This window comes from Rhincodon typus, chromosome 1, assembly GCF_021869965.1.
Source record: "Rhincodon typus isolate 14 chromosome 1, sRhiTyp1.1, whole genome shotgun sequence".
NCBI lineage: Eukaryota > Metazoa > Chordata > Chondrichthyes > Orectolobiformes > Rhincodontidae > Rhincodon > Rhincodon typus.
Window position 1 is genome coordinate 53,418,151 of NC_063332.1, and position 19,683 is coordinate 53,437,833.

Consider the following 19,683-nt stretch of genomic DNA (forward strand, 5'->3'; position numbering starts at 1 on the left):
AATTTCTGATGAAGGGTCTGGGCCCGAAACGTCAGCCTTCCTGCTCCTGTGGTGCTGCTTGGCCTGCTGTGTTCATCCAGCTCTACACCTTGTTGTCTTGGATTTTCCAGCATCTGCAGTTCCTACTATCTCTGATACAATTCTTATTAAGTTGTTTCATTGAAATTCCATGTTTCCTGATTGCTATTAGTTAACTACTCACTACTAATCTTCAACATACTTTGGTGCGAAGATCTTCCACACCATTAAGTGTCTCCTCAATATAGCAACAGTGCACACAGAAGCAAGGAGCTGTGTAAAAGAAGGAGAACAGGTTATACAATTTTCCTCAAATTTCAAGAGGAGTATAAAACCTCTCAATGTAAGTATGTGTCTTCAAATACAGGACAGCTTTTCTTAAAAATAAGCATTTCATTGTCTTCCTGTTTTACATGAAATTTAGAGCATTTGTGACAAATCAAGTGGTAATTCAGATATTGTCAGTTTGTTTAAATATCTCTAAATAAAGCCATTCTTTTGGAACGATTCATAGTTAACTTTTCCAATCAAAACATAAAAACTAGCATCAAAGCAAAATTAGTCATGAAAATATTTACTTTTCTCCCCCTTGGTAGGTTATGGATGTGTTTTGTTCACTCACACCATTAACTTATATTATTTACCTCTAAATTCAAGTTATGAAATGTGCAGGAATTTTGGTAAACAGAAATAGTGCCTGCATGCAGAAATCACTTACTCCAGAAGTTTATCAGAGGGAAAGTATTCAAATTAACCTCAAATCTCTCTAAAATATCCCCTGGTTATTAAATTTAATGCAGTCATAATTTTCAATATTTCAGTATGGACACTATCATGTCTCAACTGCTCTGAACTACTCATCCAGACTCTCATGATAGTTGCATCAGGTGTCAACAAAGAACGGAAAAATCCCTTTCTCATCCAACTGGATGGCACATTACCGAAAAAATAAATGTGGTTCTGACTTTGAGGCAATAATATCATTTAGAATGCTACAATGCTTTCAAGATTCACTTACATGGGGTTCCCAAATCTCTCCCACTTTCTGTGCATTCATTAAGAACGACGACGCTATTGCAAACTGTGCAATTTTGGCCACAAAATATTTCATGTGTGCATTAAGTACTTGCAGTTTACTGCAGCAAGACGGACAATAAATTATTCGCCTCTGAGCTAACATGTCTGTTTACATGCCAGAGCATCAACTCCTCATAAATTACTTCTCACATCAGACACTCCTATTCAGTTTCTAGTTCAGACAGGCATATTTGTTCCAAATTATACACAGAGCCTTTACACGTTGTAGAAATTAATCGACTTCCATTGGTCTCAGCTAGCATCAAAACCAGGCTTTCTTTTTAATTCATTCACAGGACATCACTAGCCAAGCTTAATTTATTGTATATTAAAATCCAGTGATGAGTTGCATTCTCAAACACTTTCTGGTAGCTTGCTCATATCAGAGGGAAGTTAAGAGTTACACACATTGCTTTGATTTGAGGTCACATGTAGACAGGATTAAATATTCCAATGTAGGAAATGCTCAAGGGGCATCTTCAACTTGTCTGTTAAGGAGTATAATTCTAAACGCATTTACTTTCTATGGGTGGCCAGATGTTCAGATTAATTAATCACTGACTACACTCCACTACATTATTCTACTTTAAACACTCACCGTCTGGTGTACACTGTGCTATTCATCAAAAGTTAAGCTGGTATGGTGGAACAATTTCAGTAATCAAAGTACCTGCACACCGTAGACAAATAAGTATCGCATTCCCAGTTGCAGCATGGCTGCAGAAAACATCTGAGGATTTTCTCGCAACCTCATCTCCATCACTTGATCATCATCGCCAGATTCCTTTTTGATGTTCTTGCTTTTAGAGCTTTTCATTTCACGAACAAATGGCCAAAGCAGCAACAAGGGACATCCAACTACCTCAAGAATATAACTGAAAAGTCAGTTAAAAGTTTCAATGCATTTATTGCAAGGCTGATACTCTCTCATTAATGTGCTTTTAGACACCAGTTCTTTCTCTCATTTAAAAGCATCTCTAATAATTCAGTTATCCAAGAATCTGGTACTGAGCAGGTAAAATTATGACTGATTTTAACATCATGACTGATGACTAAAAGGGGACTGGTCAAAGGATTAGAGAGGGGGCATAACAGAAAAGGTTTTCCACATAAAAGGTAGAGTGTGTTTGGATTCATTGTTCAGATTGATGGTTAAGGCAGAAACTGTCAAATAATCTGACAGGAATCTGGATATGCACCCGAAATGCCACAACTTGGAAGGCTATGGACTACATGCTGGCAAGTGGAAGTCGATTGGGTGAGCAAGTGGAAGTCGAATGGGCTGCCAGTTTACTCAGCTGGCACAGACAAGATGAGCTGAATGGCACCTTTAAGTACTTTAATATTTGCACGGTTCTAACTCTCCACAGCAAATAAGCATACCTGAGAGAAGAACTCCTGACCATTGTACCAAGACAATTTGTTTCAAGTTGACCGTGATCAACAATACATTATGGACTGTAAGCGAAAGTAACAAAAATACTCAAAGGACAGGCAATATGGACAGTTGAAGGTGGGGTAGGTGGTGTGTGCGCGTGTGTGGGGCCTGTGGCAGCACGGTGGCTCAGTGGTTAGCACTACTGCCTCACAGCGCCAGGGACCCGAGTCTGATTCCAGCTTCAGACGACTGCCTGTGTGGAGTTGGTACATTTTCCCTGTGTCTGCGTGGGTTTCCTCTGGGTGCTCCGGTTTCCTCCCACAGTTGAAAGATCCGCAGATTAGGTGGATTGGCTATGCTAAATTGCCCATAGTGTCCAGGGATATGTAGGTTAGGTGGATCAGCCATGGGAAATGCAGGGTTACAGAAATAGGATAGGAAGGTGGGCCTGGGAGGGATGCTCTTCGGATGGTTGGTGTCATCTCGATGGGCCAAATGGCCTACTTCCACACTGTAGGGATTCTAATATTTCTAATTCTAATGTCAGTGTTTGAGAGTGAGAGGCAGAGAGAGACAGAGAACAGGCAGCACACACTATAGCATACCAAACAAAAAAGGTTAAGCTGTTCTATAATTCTTAACAGTGCATGAACTTGGCAGGACATAACCTCTCAGTTGTTTCTTTGCATCTTTGGCAGGTATATGATTCAGTAAAACGTAACCGAAAACCTTTCTCTTCTCTTTCGTGTTTTGAATTGCATTATTAAACAATTGCAAAACCGTAAGTTCAAAGCACTGCCAGCAGGTTAGAGCAGTATGTAGAGGAGCTGTAAAACAAATAAAACCCTCAATTGGACTTCTACAATGTACTATATTAGCTGATCTCTGCTAGGCCAATTAAGAGCAAGTGGTGGGCTCAACATCCATCAATAGAGAATGGATATATTGCCAGTGTTCCCACGCCCAAAACTATTTGGAAATCATAACTCAAAGTGCTGCTGGAAAGGAGGGGGTCAGTTTCAACTGTAATGCATCCGATTGTGCAACAGCTAACCAATCTAAGTGTCTTGCATCTCAGTGCACGAACAATGCAGAATTAATTGCACTGCCCTCCGCTCACCTAAAGTCTTACATTTTCCCTCTTTTTCAAATGTTTTCTTGTTTTTCTTTCAAAAGTGTCTCTGTCTCAACTACTTCCTGTGCATTCCATGACGCAGCAGAACTCCACATAAAAACTAATATAAAGCTGATGAAATAATGCCCAGTCACCAATTTCAGAAATGGCAATAGGGACTGATTAAGAACTTAAGTTCACAATAAAATACAATTAACTTAAAATAATGTGTCTTAAGAAAATATGACTTTTCTGGAAATAATTGAACATATTGTAAATTTGAAGTTAATTGGAGACCACTGTAAATTTATTACACACTGTTATGTTTGAATTACTAGGGAAATTATGAGTTTGATTTTTAAAGGGATCCGCAACATGCCAAGTAGCCTGTGACTACAACAGCAGGTTTCATTCCTGCAGGTTAGGGTGGATTGGCTGTGCTAAATTGCACCATAGTGTCCAAGGATGTGTAGGTTAGTGGAGTTAGCCATGGGAAATGAAGGGTTACGGGGATAGGGTTGGGCCTGGATCTGGGTGGGATGCTCTTTGGAGGGTCGGTGTGACTCGATGGGCCGAATGGCCTGCTTCCACACTGTAGGGATTCTACGATTCAAAGTACAGTTGTTATGTATTAATTTCAACGAAACGGTTTTGACTATTGTGAATCTTGTGAAGCAATTATAATTACCTGCAAACAGTATATGAGATGCAAAAGTGTTCATTCCCACCAGTAGTGCTGGCAATATATTGGTGCTATGTCCTTCAATGAACCCAACGAAAGCCGCATTCCATTGGATAGCTGGGAATATTGGCTGATGCCCTGTAGCATAGAAGAACTGTGTAGCTGTAAAGGCCCAGGCTGTAACTGCATACCAAGGAACAGAGAAATAGCCTTCCCAAAAAAAAAACAAAATGTAAATCAGTGCCAAATATTGGTAAGATTACCTTAGGAAATTAAATCTCAACTAAGGACTAGTTTGAAAAGCAATTTCTCAGACTTCAGTCACAACTTCTCAGTGCTAACATTTAAAGAAGTGATGTCAGGAAATTTGAACTACAACTATAACACAATGAATTTTTAGCATATTCTATAACAAGTTATGCATACAAAACAATGACTCTCAGACAAATGTATGTTATGAGAGATATTGAGTCACCCAATCAAATATTTTGAGGGTTGACTGCAGAAACAATTCAAGATAAACACAATTCAAAGTAGTAACATAAACAGTAAATAATTTTTTTATCCTCAGAATGTGGTAAAACACCTCCATTCATACAATGCCTTTTGTGATCTCAGAAAATCACTCATTCTTCCTGTTCCTACCGGAGATGTTTTCCCCAGCTAGGCGATCTAAAATCAGGGGACAGTCTCAGAATAAGAGGTAGGCGATTTGGAATGAGGAGGGATTTCTTCACCCAGGTCAATGAATAATTGGAAGTTTCTACCCAGAGGACAGTGGAATTTCAGTCTTCAAGCTTGTTTGAGACAGAGATTGGTAGACTTCTATATATTAAACATATAAATGGAGATGGGCAGAGAGTGGGAAAATGGTAGGGATAGACCAGCCATGATAATGTAGAATGGCACAGCAGACTTGAGGGACTGAAAGGCCGACTCCTGCTCCCATTTCCTAAATTTGACCTGAAGTTTCCAAATGCCTGTCATTTTAATTCTCAATCCCACTAGGAACTCTGTCCTTAACTACCTAAATGTGAACTAAAGAAATGGCACCTCATCTTTCAATTAGTCATTTCATAGTCTTCTAAATTCAAGAATGAATTAGTAAATTTAGATCATAATCTCTGCCTTTTTTTTTTAAGAAAAACAGCATCTGTGGGGGACGAATCTGTTATTCTCATTTACAAAACCATTTGTTTCTTTATCCATCACAATATCATCTCTTTTGTCATGATCTTTTTTGCTTTTCACCCCATCACACACACTTTTGTTCTTCCTTTAAGAGAATATCCTGTTTCTGTATTTTGAAAACTGTTAGATACCCAACTTTTCGATGAAAGATTAACTGTTCCTCTCTCCAATGATGCTGCCTGACCTACTAAGTATTTCCAACATTTTTCTGCAATGTTTTGCTCGTGTATCCATTCACTTCGTGTTGGTGTCAGCTCTTTGAAACATCTAACTACATAATTTCATATTATTTCCATGTTGTTCTGTTCCACACAATAATCCCCTCGCTTTCTAAAAACATGGGTTCTGTTTTAAATGTTTTCTTCTACTCCGGCATTCCATGTACAGCAAACTTTGTTTTAACTGGCACCTTATTAGCTGGCACTCTTGACAAACAAACAAAAATTATATACCTCAAATACCAGAAGATTATTGTATTATCACAATCTCTATGATGTCCGATTAGTCAGTTGAGTGTGCAAGTGAGAAGGCTCTCTGCTGTTAAGTTTTATTTAAAGCCAAGATGCATTATTATTTAAGTGATTTATGCTGTAAATAAAGTATAACAGTGATTTGTATACTCCCTGCAATACATTTCTATTATTTGGTGTGTGTTTTCACACTGATTATATGGACCTCTTGATCAGCTGGAATAATAGAACAATGGGCGCACTCCTGGTTCCGTAGATGCCAGTTCATAAGAAGCTTGCTACACTACAAAGCATTTGCACAAAAGTATTTCCATGTCTCATTTGAAGGTTATAAATTTGTTCTTTCTAGAAGCTAACATACGGACTACGATTTGTTTCCAGGTTTGTCTAATCTGTCTCTTATGTCTGATATTATCTTCTCTTCTGCCCCCTCTTGGATTGAGCATCTTTCCTGAAGTAAGCCATCTTGAATTTAAATTCTGTGGAATATCTTTGGCTCAATGGAACTTTATATGTTAGAGCTCATAGGCACAATGAGAGAGATATTAAAAAAAACACAGATTTGCACAACCGAGATGATTCAGCTTAAATATAAAACATGTTGCACTGAAACTCGATCAAAGCAAAATATTATTTACAAGCCCTGAGAAGTGTTGTTACTTACTCAAGATGTGCTTTTAAATGATATATTAATTGAAGCCACTACATACCAGTGTTATCAGATTGTAAAGAAAGGTTCCTTGCTGTACCATGTATCTCAAGGAAAGAAAATCCCTCCAAGAATAACAGCAGGAAAGCCAGTGACATTCTCTCATTATGCAACATAATAAGTAACAATGTCAAAAGAGCAACGACAGTGATGACTGCAGCAGAATATACAGTTCCTAAGCCATAAGCGGCCACTGTCCGAGTCTTTGTTTGATTGTCGTTAAAATTTACGCTCATAGCTTTCTGCATCTTACGGTAGATCAACGGGACTACATGTAGACAGTCAACTTCCGTTTCCATACAGCCTTTGTAGGGAGGGGCAACAGCTTCATCAGACTCCATATTGTCTTTTAGGAACACAGTAATCGGATTCCATAGGACGATAAGGAAGCCTGTTATTACCAGCACAAAGACAATGCATGGGATAATTACCACAATCTTCTTAGTCAGATCTTGAAGTTTAATGAAGGATTCTTCTGAAGCAGCATTCACAGCCCAATAGCAGCATAAACAAAATACAATAAATGGGAAACCCAAACGTATAAAAAACACAACTAAGTGTGAACTATTCAGGTTGCCATAATGAAGGAACCATCTTCGTATGAGGTAGACCAAGGCTCCAAGTGACGACACGGACAGGATATAATGGAAGTTCTTTTGCTGACTATTACTTATCCTTGACAAAGGTTTCAGAAATGGGGAAGGCTCACAGTCTGCAATTTCTTCCCGACAGTGATAAAAATTGCTGGAAAAAAGAATGCAGACCACAAAGGTCACCATGAACACAATTAAATAAAAAGATTCTCGTTTGTGCGAAACAGAACCAGAAGTCTTTTGTATATCTGGTACAAATGATGTATTTAAACCATAACTGGTAAGTTTTCCATTCCATTTTAGTTTCAAGACAGTAAAAGTTACAAGAGATTTCAAAAGGAATGATACTACTTGCCCTTCAGTTATTACAAAGCTATTAGAAAACATAGCCAGGCATCGTAATAGTAGAATTCCCAAAGGTATAAAAAACTTAAGCCAACTTTTCCACTCTGGTCGAATACAAATGTTGGAGCTTTGGATTAGTTCATTTGAAAGATTATGTTTCTTGCATTCCAATCTCCAGAAGTTCCAATGAAAGCTCACATGTGATCCAATTGCAACCCAACAACATATCATCAGTGGTTCCACTGTAATGCCAGATATCAGCATCCAGATATAAACTGTTAATCCAGCTGTCAGACCCCAGATAACTGGATACAAAAGTAGCTGCTTGTACAAAGATTCAAATGTTGATGCAATTTCTGATACCAGAAAACAATGTATGCAGGTTGCTGCTAAAAGTACAATACCATAAAGCATGTGTGCTGGGTTGAATCGTGCCCATGATTCTCGACACACTTCTTTGGTCTCTCTCAAGTAACGTTGTTGTGCGATTAACAGATTTTGAAACCTTGCATGAAAATCTTGGTCAGGAACAATTTTTTCAGACTTCTGAATGACTGTAATCAGGTCATTATACTCCGCCACTGTAGAGGAGAACAATTCCTTCAGATATTTCAGCTTTGTCACAGGAAGATCCTTGGCAGCATTAGAGTAGGATTCCAAAAATCGATTCACCTATACAACAATATAAGATGGATGGAAAAGAAAACTTAGATTTACACAGCGCTTTTCAAGATGACAAATGTTTCAAAACGCTTTACGGCCAATGAACCACTTCTGAAGAATTATAACTGTTATAGGAAACACAACAGCCCTCCTGTCCACAAACTCACACATATAGCAATGTGATAATGACCAAATAATCTGTTTTTTTTTAAAATGTGTTTCAGAGATAAATATTGACCAGAACACCACAAATAGCTCCCCTTCTCTTTCTTGAAATAGTATTGAGTGATCAAATACATCCAGTTAAGAATGCAACTGGGGCTTTGGTTTAGCATCTCATTCAAAGGACATAAACGCGTTTATGTCTACATGTCATAAAATATACAGATATATACATCAAATGTGATGATGTAGCTTTTCTGGATATATTCATAAAATGTCTCCTGTATCTTACCAGTACTTTACCAACAATTATATGCCAAGAATAGTTTAACTCCATGAACTGCAAACAGAAAACTCTACAAAGGAAGCACTAAACTACAAGTTACCATTTCATTTGAAAACAAGCTTAATTCCGAGAAAACTTGTCTGATATTACCAAATTTATACAGTTCCTTGTTAAGTAGCCAGGAAATGGGCCTTCCAATCAGTTAGCTATACATTGACAGTTAACAACACCACCAGCTGGTCCTGAGAAAAAGTATCACAATTTTCATTCTTGATTGATATGCAATGATGACTACTGTAAAGAATGCTTTTAAACATCAAAGGAGGATGGTAAAATATTCAAAGGTTTTGGATCCACCTCAGACCCATTGATCAGAATCACTGAGGGGAAATTAGTGGTGGTGAAAAGAAAGTTACAATACAAATCCACAGTATCCTATTTCACTTTGAACAGTTAAATTTAGCTATGGAGGATTGCAAAGGCTTGGGGAAGGTAGACATTGACCTGTCTAATCCTCGTAGTTGGTTGCCTCACCAAGCTGGTTTGATGTTTCGCATCGAAACACTGAACTAGCTCGGCGAGCCAACCAACTACAACGTTCACAACCTGAGCTACAAATTTACTCTCAAACCTTACTGTCTAATTCTCAAAGACATTTATAATAGTTGGCCTCAACCCAGGTTTTCAAATATTTCTCCGAATTCTATAAAAAGTACATTGATTCCAATGGAGAAGACTGGCATAGCATACACAGAAAATAATTTGTACAGATTCATGTAGAATTTTACATGCAGCAACATGTTATTAACTAATGCAAAACTTTTAATATTTCAGAAGGAGAATGTTTCCAGTATTATGATTGCTGAACAAAAATGGAAAGTTTCAGCCCTTTTATCTGAAAAGATTTTATTGATCTTTTAATTTAAATTTTTACTTCTCAACTAAAAATTCTATATTGTTCTCCTCTTTGAAGATATTCATTAAGAACCATATTGACATCAACTATCTCTCCAGCCAGCTTAGCTTTTTAGTGAGCCCTACTCTTTCCTTAATTATTTCTCTGTGTATTTATAAAGCATGCTTGAGATTTTCTTGACTTTACTCGTTTTCTCACACCCTCTTTTGCTTTCTTAATTTCCTCGAGTTCACACTACGGCTATTTCTAAATTTATTTCTAAAATATGTCTCACTAAGTTTTGGTGTTTCCTACCTCTGGCAAACATGACAAGGTAGGAGACACAACCCAACCAATACAATCCACATAATTACTTGAAACTGCATAAAAGCAGTAATGCTGTGACCACTCCAACCCACTATCCTTTCTGTACAAAAGAATTTGGAATACTCTTTTTTTTGTGCAATACAGTCATCATGGTCAATGTAAAATTATAACATACAACAGGCCGCCATTGAACTATTTTCTGAAATTAGAAACACTTTTCCCATTTAGTCAAACAAACAAAAAAAAATTCCTTAACATTGCTTATTCACTATCAGAAACAATTATCTGGAAAAGAGGCATGGCACTTGTTCAAATGACTACACATTTTTCGGAAAGCATCTAAATCACAACTGTCTGATTTCACATTGACCAGCATGGACTAGAATTAAGCCGGGTGGAACTTGAGGCTGCAATAAAAGATGAGAACAAGTATAATAGCTACTTAATAACAAAAGTGTCACTGACAAATCTTGCAGTACTGTACCTGTACAGCATTGATATGAAGTGCTTTTGCCTGTTCAAGATACTGATTATCATCCAGCTTTGGTTCAGAGATAAACAAGTCCACCATCACCATTCCTATATTACTGTAGGGAATAGGAATCCCAAGAAGAAGAGCTAAGGTTGGTACAAGATCTATCTGAGACACGACATTCGAGTCCTAAATGGACAAAGATTTTGTGGATAAATAGAAATGAAGAAAATTAATGAAGTAACTACATAACCACCTCTGCAATGCATGCATTTAATAGGAATAGAAATCGTCCAGCTTGATTTTATAACATTTCAAATGCAAGGTATTTACCAGTAATTTTCCAGACTATATTAAACTAATGACATTTTGAACTGTATATCACCCTAAACAGCATTGCTGTTAGTCTCTGTTCTCAAATTAAAATGCTTACTTTGCTGTTAATAGCTAATAAATACAAATTCTTTCTTTGCTTTCAAGACTCTATTCTTCTTGCCAGGCACAAAGTAGGAGGAACACAAAACTAGGACAAACGATGTAACCTAAATGGTGTAAATTTAAGAGAAAGACCCAGTGGTTCACACGTAAACCTCAAGGATGACAGGACAAATTTATTAACTCATTCAGAATCCTGGGCTTATTTTTTTTTAAACTTAAAGGCAAGGGGCAAACACAAGACTGTTATGGAAAACAATTAACAAAATAACAACATAAAATATCTGTGACTGATTAAACTTCAACTAGAGAACACTGTATCTCACTCCTGACAATACACTTTTAAGGAAGATGTGAAGAGAGTGTGTAGGAGAACAGCACCAGAACTTCAGTTCTGTAACAAAATCCAGGGAGAGGTAGGACTTTTATTTCATACAGCCAATTATTATTAATTGGATGCAATGACTAAATGAATAGTGGGAGCTGCAGCTTGTAACTTTCAAAAGACAATTAGGTATCTCCTCTGAAAGAAAGGAAATACAGGGAAAGAACAAGCAAAATGGATTAAATGTTTGGCTCTTACAAAACAAAAATCAGACTGGCTGAACGAATCTTACAGAATAAAAGCAGGCCAATGAAAATCTGGGGCTGTGTTGTTTATTTAAAAAAATACATGCTACAAGAAGGGTTGCCAACTCAGAACAGAAATATTTCAGAAGGTGTCACATCAACAATCATTCCACCATTACTCATCTGACATGCCGATTCTGACCGTGCCCAGCCTTTTCACACCAATACAACACAAACATTCTCTTTATCAGGACTAGCAAGTTGATGTTCTCCCATTGTATTAAAAGTACTACATAAATACAAATGATTTTACTGGTTGGATATGTTGTTGGGTTGCAGTTCCTAGAAATACTATTTTTCAAATGAGTACACAGCTCTGTCTTTATATTACGTAAGGGAGCTAGAATTGTGGATTCCATCAGAGCTCAATTTATGGACAGTTCAAGTTTGATACTGAGTGATGTGTGAACAGGAAGACAAAAGCAAAATACTGCACATGCTTCATATTTGAAATAAAAATAAAAATGCTGGAAACACTCAGCAATCAAAGCCAGGTGGGATTCCTGCCTTATTTGCAGGTAACCTCACATATTTAACAGGAAGAAAAGTATCACAGAACATTTTCAACACAGATGGTCAATTGTGTTTTACCAGCTTATTGCCAGTCAAAGAGAAATCTCACTGACCGGCCTTGTTCCATTTATAATTTACAGATGTAATCGGCTTGATCACAGAGCAGTAAATATTGTCTGCATGGACTTTAACATAGCCTTTGACAAGGTTCCGGATGATAGACAGGTTAGTAAATTTAAATCACATGGGATTCGAGAAAAACTTGCCAAATGGATAAAAAATTGGCTTGATGGTAGCGGAAAGTTGTTTTTCGGGCTGGAGGCCTGTGACCAGAGGTGTTCCACAGGGATTGCTGCTGGGTGCATTGTTGTTTGTCATTTATATACAATTTGGATGAGAACGTAAGAAACATGGTTAGCAAGTTTGTAGAAGACGCCAAAATTGGTACTATAGTGGACAGTGAAGGTGGCTATCTAAGATTGCAACAGGATTTTGATCTATTGGGCCAATGGGCTGAGGAGTGGAAGATGGAGTTTAATTTGGATAAATGTGAAGTCCTGCATTTTGGTAAGACCAGCAAGGGCAAGGCTTATACAATTAATGGTAGGGCCCCAGGTAGTCTTGTCAAACAGTGAGATCTGGTACATGTTCTTTGAAAGTTACATCACAGGTAGACATGTTAAGAAGGTATTTAGCACGCCTGCCTTTATTGCTCAGACCATTGAGTGTAGGATTTAGGACATCGTACTGAGGTTGTGCTGTACATTGGTGGGGCCATTTTTGGAGTACTGGGTATAGTTCTGCTCTGCTATAGGAAAGATATCATTAAATTAGAACCGTAGACCACAGAAACCCTAGAGAGTCAGAGACATACAGCACAAACAGATCTTTTGGTCCAACAAGACAATGCCAACCATAATCCCAAACTAGTCCCACCTGACTGCTCCTGGCACATATACCTCCAAACCTTTCCTACTCACATACTTATCCAAATATCTTTAAATGTTGTAATTGTACCCACATCCACCACTTCCTCCGGAAGTTCATTCCACACACGAACCACCCGCTGCGTAAAAATAATTGCCCCCTCATGTCTTTTTTTAAAGTGTGAAAACAGGCCATTTGGCCAATCGAGTCCACAGCGACCATCCGAAGAGCATCTTACTCATATCCACCCCTCTACCTGATCCCTGTAACCCCGTATTTCCCTAACCTGCACATCCCCTGGACACAATGGGCAATTTAGCATGGCCAATCCACCTAATCTGCACATCTTTGGACTGAGAGGGGAAACCGGAACACCCAGAAGAAATCTACCCACAGTGAGAATGTGCAAACTTAACAGAGAGTCGGCCAAAGGTAGAATCAAATCCTGGTCCCTGGCACTGTCAAACAGCAGTGCTAAGCACTGAGCCAAGATGCCGCCCCAAACAGAGAGATCTGGTATATAGGAGAGAATTCACAAAAGATTTACCAGAATGTTACTGGGACTGGAAGGTTGGAGTTATAAGGATACGCTACGGCTTTCTTACTGGAGCGTAGGAGGTTTGAGGGGTGACCTTATAGAGGTTTATAAGATCATGAATAGCAAAGGTCTTTTCCCTAGGGTGAGCAAGTTCAAAACCAGGGTGCATATTTTTAAGGTTAGAGGAGAAAGATTTAAAAGCGACCTGAGGGGCAACTATTTCACAGAGGGTATTTTTTTTAATTCATTCATGGAATGTGGGCATTGGCCTAGCCAGCATTTATTGCCCATTCCAAAAGTCCACAGGGCAGTTCAGAGTCAACCACATTGCTGTAGATCTGGAGTCACATGTGGGCCAGACCAGGTAAGGATGGCAGTTTCCCTCCCTAAAGTACATTAGTGAACCAGATGGGTTTTTCTGACAATCGACAATGGATTCACGGTCATCACTTGACTCTTATTTCCAGATTTTCTTTTCATCAGCTGTGGCGGGATTTGAACCAGGTCACCAGAACATTACCAGAGTTTCCAGATTAATAGTCCAGCGATATTACGACTACACCATCATCTCCCATGTGTGGAATCAACTGCCAGAGGATATGGTAGATGCAGGTACAGTTACAACATTTAAAAGACATTTGGGCAGCTACATGAATCAGAAGGATTTACAGGGACATGGGCCAAATGCAAGCAAGTGAGACTGATTTAGTTTGGGAAACTTGGTTGTCGTGGAAGCATTAAACTGAAGGATCTGTTTCCGCGCTGTATGACTCTGTGCAGGAAATTCAACTTATTTTACAGAAACTGGTACAAACACTTAACATTAAACATTACTGGTTATATCAAAAGTTATGCGCCATTGAAATGGCAAGAATTGTTCTCATACTACTGGTAAATGGATCTCAGCTGATAGCTGCTGAGCTGCGAGGGCCCCACCTCATCTCTTTCTGGGAAGACTTGCTACATCTGGTCTGACTTAGGTACTCGATAGGCTGGCAACAATGAGGGGTTCTGCACTGAGGACAGACTAGATCGGCTGGGACTTTTTTCACTGGAGTGTAGGATGTTGAGGCGACCTTATAGTAGTTTATAAAATAATGAGGGGTATAGATAGAGTTAATGGTAGTTGTCTTTTTCCTAGGATGCAGGATTTCAAGACTAGGGGGCACAGTTTTAAGATGAGAGGAGAGAGATTTAAAAAGGACATGAAGGGCAATTTCTTCTTACACAGAAGGCGGATCGCATGTGGAATGAACCTCCTGAGGAAGCGGTGGATGTAGGTACAGTTAAAAATGTTTAAAAGATATTTGGATAAGTACATAAATAGGTAAGGTTTCGAGGGATATTGTCTAGGAGCTGGCAGGTGGGACTCGTTCAGTCTAGGATTATGTTCGGCATGGACCGGTTGGACCGAAGGGTCTGTTTCTGTGCTACATGACTCTAATGACAGAGTTTAGCTCTCATTAACATCCCCCAACTTCCTAATGCAGGTCCTTAGATCAGGCACTGAATGTCTTTGGATGGGGGACCCCCTACCACTTCAACATGGAATTAACAAGCAAATCAACATGCATTCATTTGTTACACTCTCCACATGATAAGACCCTTGTCCACTGCTGGGTGAATACTAGTAGCACAGAATGAAACCCTTAAACATGTACTTCTTTGCATGTTGATGTATCTCAACTGTTGGTGGGGAAAGAATGTTATCAAGGTGAATGGGTCTCAGCCTGCTACTCTCCAGCTTCATCAAAATGTCCTCCTATCATAAACTCACCATAGCAGACCAAATGCAGTTTAACTTACCACTGGGTCAAGAATTGCAATGTGCTGAGAGGTGTTTGAAAGCATTTGGGATAATCCTTTGTTGGGGACAATAATGGTCCACAAGTGAACTATGCGTTTATATATTAAATCATGTACCGGAATAGGAGAAACTATAACGGGCATCACCTGTATTTCATTTAGTCAGGATACATTCAAACCACATCTCTGACAATACAACAGCAGGATGCATAAAATGTTCTTCTCAGCAATACTTACTTCAACATGTTTGATCTCAAACAGTGGAGTTGTGCTATAAATAAATAGTGCTGCATTGACTTCTGCTTCACTTTCACCCCCATGATCTCCAGTACTTGTCATTCCATGATCACCTAGGACCACCAGCAAGGTATCATTCTGCAGCTGGCCAATCAGTGACCTATCAAGTAACAAAGAAAAGCAAAGAAAGTAATTCTACACCTATGCAGAAGTATCATTCCATGCAGACACACACAGAACCAAAGAAAATACTAACCACATATACCAAGAGTAGCTTCTCTTCCTTCTAAGGGTCCTATATATTAGTGTAAAAGTTGAACTTTAGAAACGAATTTCTTTTGCAAAAATCCAAGGGTCAACTTTTGGAAAACTAATATTTTCCTAGAGGTTTACATACGTACATGATTTAAACCTACAGAAGATCTTTTTAAAAAATATATTCATTCACAGGATGTGAATGTCATTGCCTAATCCACATTTCTTGCCATTCTTAATGGCCCTCAACAATGTGACGAAGAGGTGCCTTTTCCAGCTGCTGCTGTGAGGAAGGGAGTTCCAGGATTTTAATCTAGTGACAGTAAAGAAATGGCCATATATTTCCATGTCAAGATTGTGAGTGGCTTCAAGGAGAACTTGCAGGTGGTGTTCTGTGTATCTACTGCCCTTGTCCTTCCAGATGTTACTGGTCATGGGGTCTGAAGGTGCTGCCTAATCATCCTTGATGAATTTCTGCAGTGTATCTTGTACTTGTTATACACTGCTGCTATGTAGGACTCACTAAGCAGCCTGTTGTGTTCTGAATGGTATCAAGTTTCTTGAATGCTGTTGAAGATGCACTCACAGGGGAGGAGTGCAGATGCAGCCAGGCTTTAGGGGGTCAGCTGGTGAGTTACTCACTTTAGGATTCCTAGCCTTCGACCTGCTCATATGTGGTCACAATATTTATATGGCTAATCCAGATCAATTTCCAATCAATAATAAAGGGGTTAAGTAAATGGTGCAGCAAGGCTTAGATCTTTGAAAAACATGTGATGGCATATCTCCATGATGGAGGCAATGGAAACCTGGACCTTTTGACCGAGAGATAGGGACTCTACCACTGAATCACAAGACTCCTTTCAATAGTTCTCTGTTGCAATTAGGTAAACTATGCAACTAATTTTAAATGTATCACTATCTTGGAATCTTTAAATATTTGCACAAAACTATATGCTGTTACTTGTGATTATCAATAAGACTAAAATGATTCCTGTGCTTGCACAGATATGACTCGAGATGTGATCTGGACATGACAGACCGCAGCAAGCACTGCTTGCATCACGACACCAGGATGTGACTGCACATGTGCTGCTGACATCACTAGGCCGGGGATTTGGGATGAGGGAGGATTCTCTTCCCGAATGGTGACAACAGAACAGGCTTCCTCAGAATGCCATTGCTTTACAGCATTCTTCCCATCACCACTGGGCAAGATTGGTGGTGCTGCTGCATCACCTACTGCTCCCCATTGATGTCAAAGGAGTGACCCACAAGCTCAAAGAAGGAGCGATCTACATGGTCCAGTCAGAGACCACATTGCACACACTCTGCTTAGAGACAACATTTCACATTCTCTAGTTATAAAGCTACACTGCACATAACAGAAAATTCATGTTATGTGAACTGAACACAGTCACAGCACTTGTACATAATTCCATTCCTTCCAAATGATGTCAGCTTCCTCTTTGCATGCACATTCCTTGTGCTACCCAAGGGCGGTGTTTATACAATTAATACAGTTTTATTTTGTATCCTGAATTACAGAACATAACTTCTCTGTACATCAAATTATTTCCTTTAGCTCCTCACCAGCTGGCAAGTCAAAAACATTAGCAACTTTATATATGTTTATAGTTACTACCAAGTAGACAAATATTTGACATGGCACTCCTCACTCAGCTCCCCTTTCTGCTTCACTCAAAGTTTTAACTGATAGTTGTCCACATTGTGCCCTTGATGAGACCGGCTAGCAAATACCATATCTCAAAAATGTAATGCAATGACATATAGTTTGATAATTTGCCACAAAGTAAATCACTTCTGTCCCCTTTTATATTGTTTCAGAGCAATGTAGCCAAAAAGTGCAGATATTTTGCACCATTGTCCAGTTGCATTTTCTCTCCATTCACTGTAAGCAAAATTAGAAATTAATTGAGAGAAATAATAGGACAAAATTTGCATCCTACAGTACTGTACTAATTAGGCTTGTGTTGTTTAGCTCAGTTTGAAACAATGGCAGAAAAATGTCATAAATTTCTGTGTCCAAATGCTATTTTAACATTTCTGATAACCTAAGCTTCCAATAAAATGCATTGCTATGGGAATGTTGCATTCTTAATGGTGGCATCTATAGACCAATCATTAAATTGAAACTAATGGTACAAGTTCATTTTGAACACACTTTGCAAATACTCAAACAGCAAAAGAAAGTGTCTGGATACCCCTTGTGATGCCACTTTTTCTTTTAATTTTAGATCATTTATTTCTATTCATCAACATTAATAGCATTTTTTGAAATACTGAGATTATGCATTCAGACATTAATTAAGTACTTGTCAGTGCTTAAACATACACCATATATAGTGCTTACAACTACAGGTCATGGAGGAAAAATTGTATGTGTTCCACATTTGAACTGTGTTCAGGTTGATTAAATGCACTTAATCAGGGTTTTCTAAACTCACAAAGTGTCACATTTCAAGTTTTTTCCCTCACTTGAAGGAGCCAATAAGCAAATTTCAGAAAGATAAAATTTTACACAACTTAATCACAAAGAGAGATGGTCAGGAAAGAGATCTGTCAGAGGCTGATACATTTGGCAAAAGCAGTAAGTCAAACAGACAGGGCAGGCAGAAGCTCAGTAGAGAATGAAGTAGGACTGAAATTAAACTGCATTTATTTCAATGCAAGAGGCCTAATAGCTAAGGCAGATGAACTCAGGGCATGGTTGGGAACATGGAACTGACGTATCATAGCAATTACAGAGACATGGTTCAGGGATGGACAGGACTGGCAGCTTAATGTTCCAGAGTATAGATGCTACAGGAAGGATAGAAAGGGGGAGTGGGGGTGTGCAAGACAGGAGTGGGAGTGGCATTTTTGATAAGGGATAACATTACACCTGTACTTAGGGTGAATATTCCTGGGAATATGTCCAGGGAAGTTACTTGGGTGGAACTGAGAAATAAGAAAAGGACGATCAACTTATTTGGATTATACTATGGACCCTCCAATAGTCAGTGGGAAATTAAAAACCAATTTGTAAGGAGATCTCAGTTATCTGTAAGAATAATAGACTTGTTGGAGTTGGACCGAAGGGTCTGTTTCCATGCTGTATATCTCTATGACTCGAAATACTCTCCATTTATTTTTGTAAGTGCAGCTTCAACAAAACAAGAAGCCCAATTCCATCCAGGACAAAACAACCCCAATTCGTACCCTTTCCACCGTTTTGAACATTCACACTCATCAATACTAATAGGCAGCGGCAGTAGTGTTTACCATTTGCAAGGTACGCATCAGAACTCACCAAGGCTCATACCAAACCCACGATCTCTATCATCTAAAAAGACAATGGCAGCAGATACATGGGAACACCAGCACCTGCAAGCTCCTGTCACCATCTTGTCTTGTAAATATAACACCATCCCTCCAGTCTCACTGGGTCAACATCTTGGAACTCCCTTCCTAATAGCACTGTGGGCATATCCTCACCATAGTCACTGCAGTTCAAAAAACTCCTTTTCTTTTGGTTCAATAAACTTATTTATAATGTCAAGAATAACTAAACAATGTCTGGCTCCAAATTCAAATCACAACCACAGTAAACCTTTGACAAAGGCAATGCCTGAATCGTACAATGGACAAAAGGATTTGTTTCTCACAAACAGTTACTCAGTGAATAACCAAATTCTCACAAACAATTTGAATCCTGAAACATTCGAGTGCCTTTGGTACTGTACTTCACATTAACTTACTCAAGGTATCTTCCACCACACAATGGACCAGGCATGCAAAAAGTCAAAACAGTTCCTCAGTACAGGTTTCTTCTGTTTGCAATCGAGAATTCACTGGCTCTGTACAGGCATCCAATATTTCTCGCAGATTCACGCATTTTTCAATCTGCCCACACCACTCTCTAACTGCTGTCATGGGATCCACCACTACTACTACTTC

The 19,683-nt window shown here is 38.8% G+C and overlaps 1 protein-coding gene across 7 annotated transcripts in view; it reads right to left on the reverse strand.

Moving 5' to 3' along the window:
• Positions 1–67: 67 nt before the first annotated feature.
• Positions 68–19,683, reverse strand: part of pigo (phosphatidylinositol glycan anchor biosynthesis, class O) — a 29,174-nt gene continuing 9,558 nt past the window's right edge. For 3 of the 7 annotated variants that reach the window (XM_048598863.1, XM_048598903.1, XM_048598913.1), the window contains 7 exons: positions 15,469–15,628; positions 10,395–10,571; positions 6,641–8,249; positions 4,276–4,479; positions 3,142–3,300; positions 1,766–1,953; positions 68–291 (listed from right to left, as the gene is read on the reverse strand). In XM_048598863.1, the coding sequence (XP_048454820.1) occupies positions 205–291; positions 1,766–1,953; positions 3,142–3,300; positions 4,276–4,479; positions 6,641–8,249; positions 10,395–10,571; positions 15,469–15,628 (2,584 nt within the window). In that variant the 3' untranslated portion in view covers positions 68–204. Of the gene's footprint in view, positions 292–1,765; positions 1,971–3,141; positions 3,301–4,275; positions 4,480–6,640; positions 8,250–10,394; positions 10,572–15,468; positions 15,629–19,683 lie in introns of those variants that run through there. The other 4 variants (XM_048598881.1, XM_048598870.1, XM_048598892.1 and 1 more) reach the window with 4 other exon arrangements.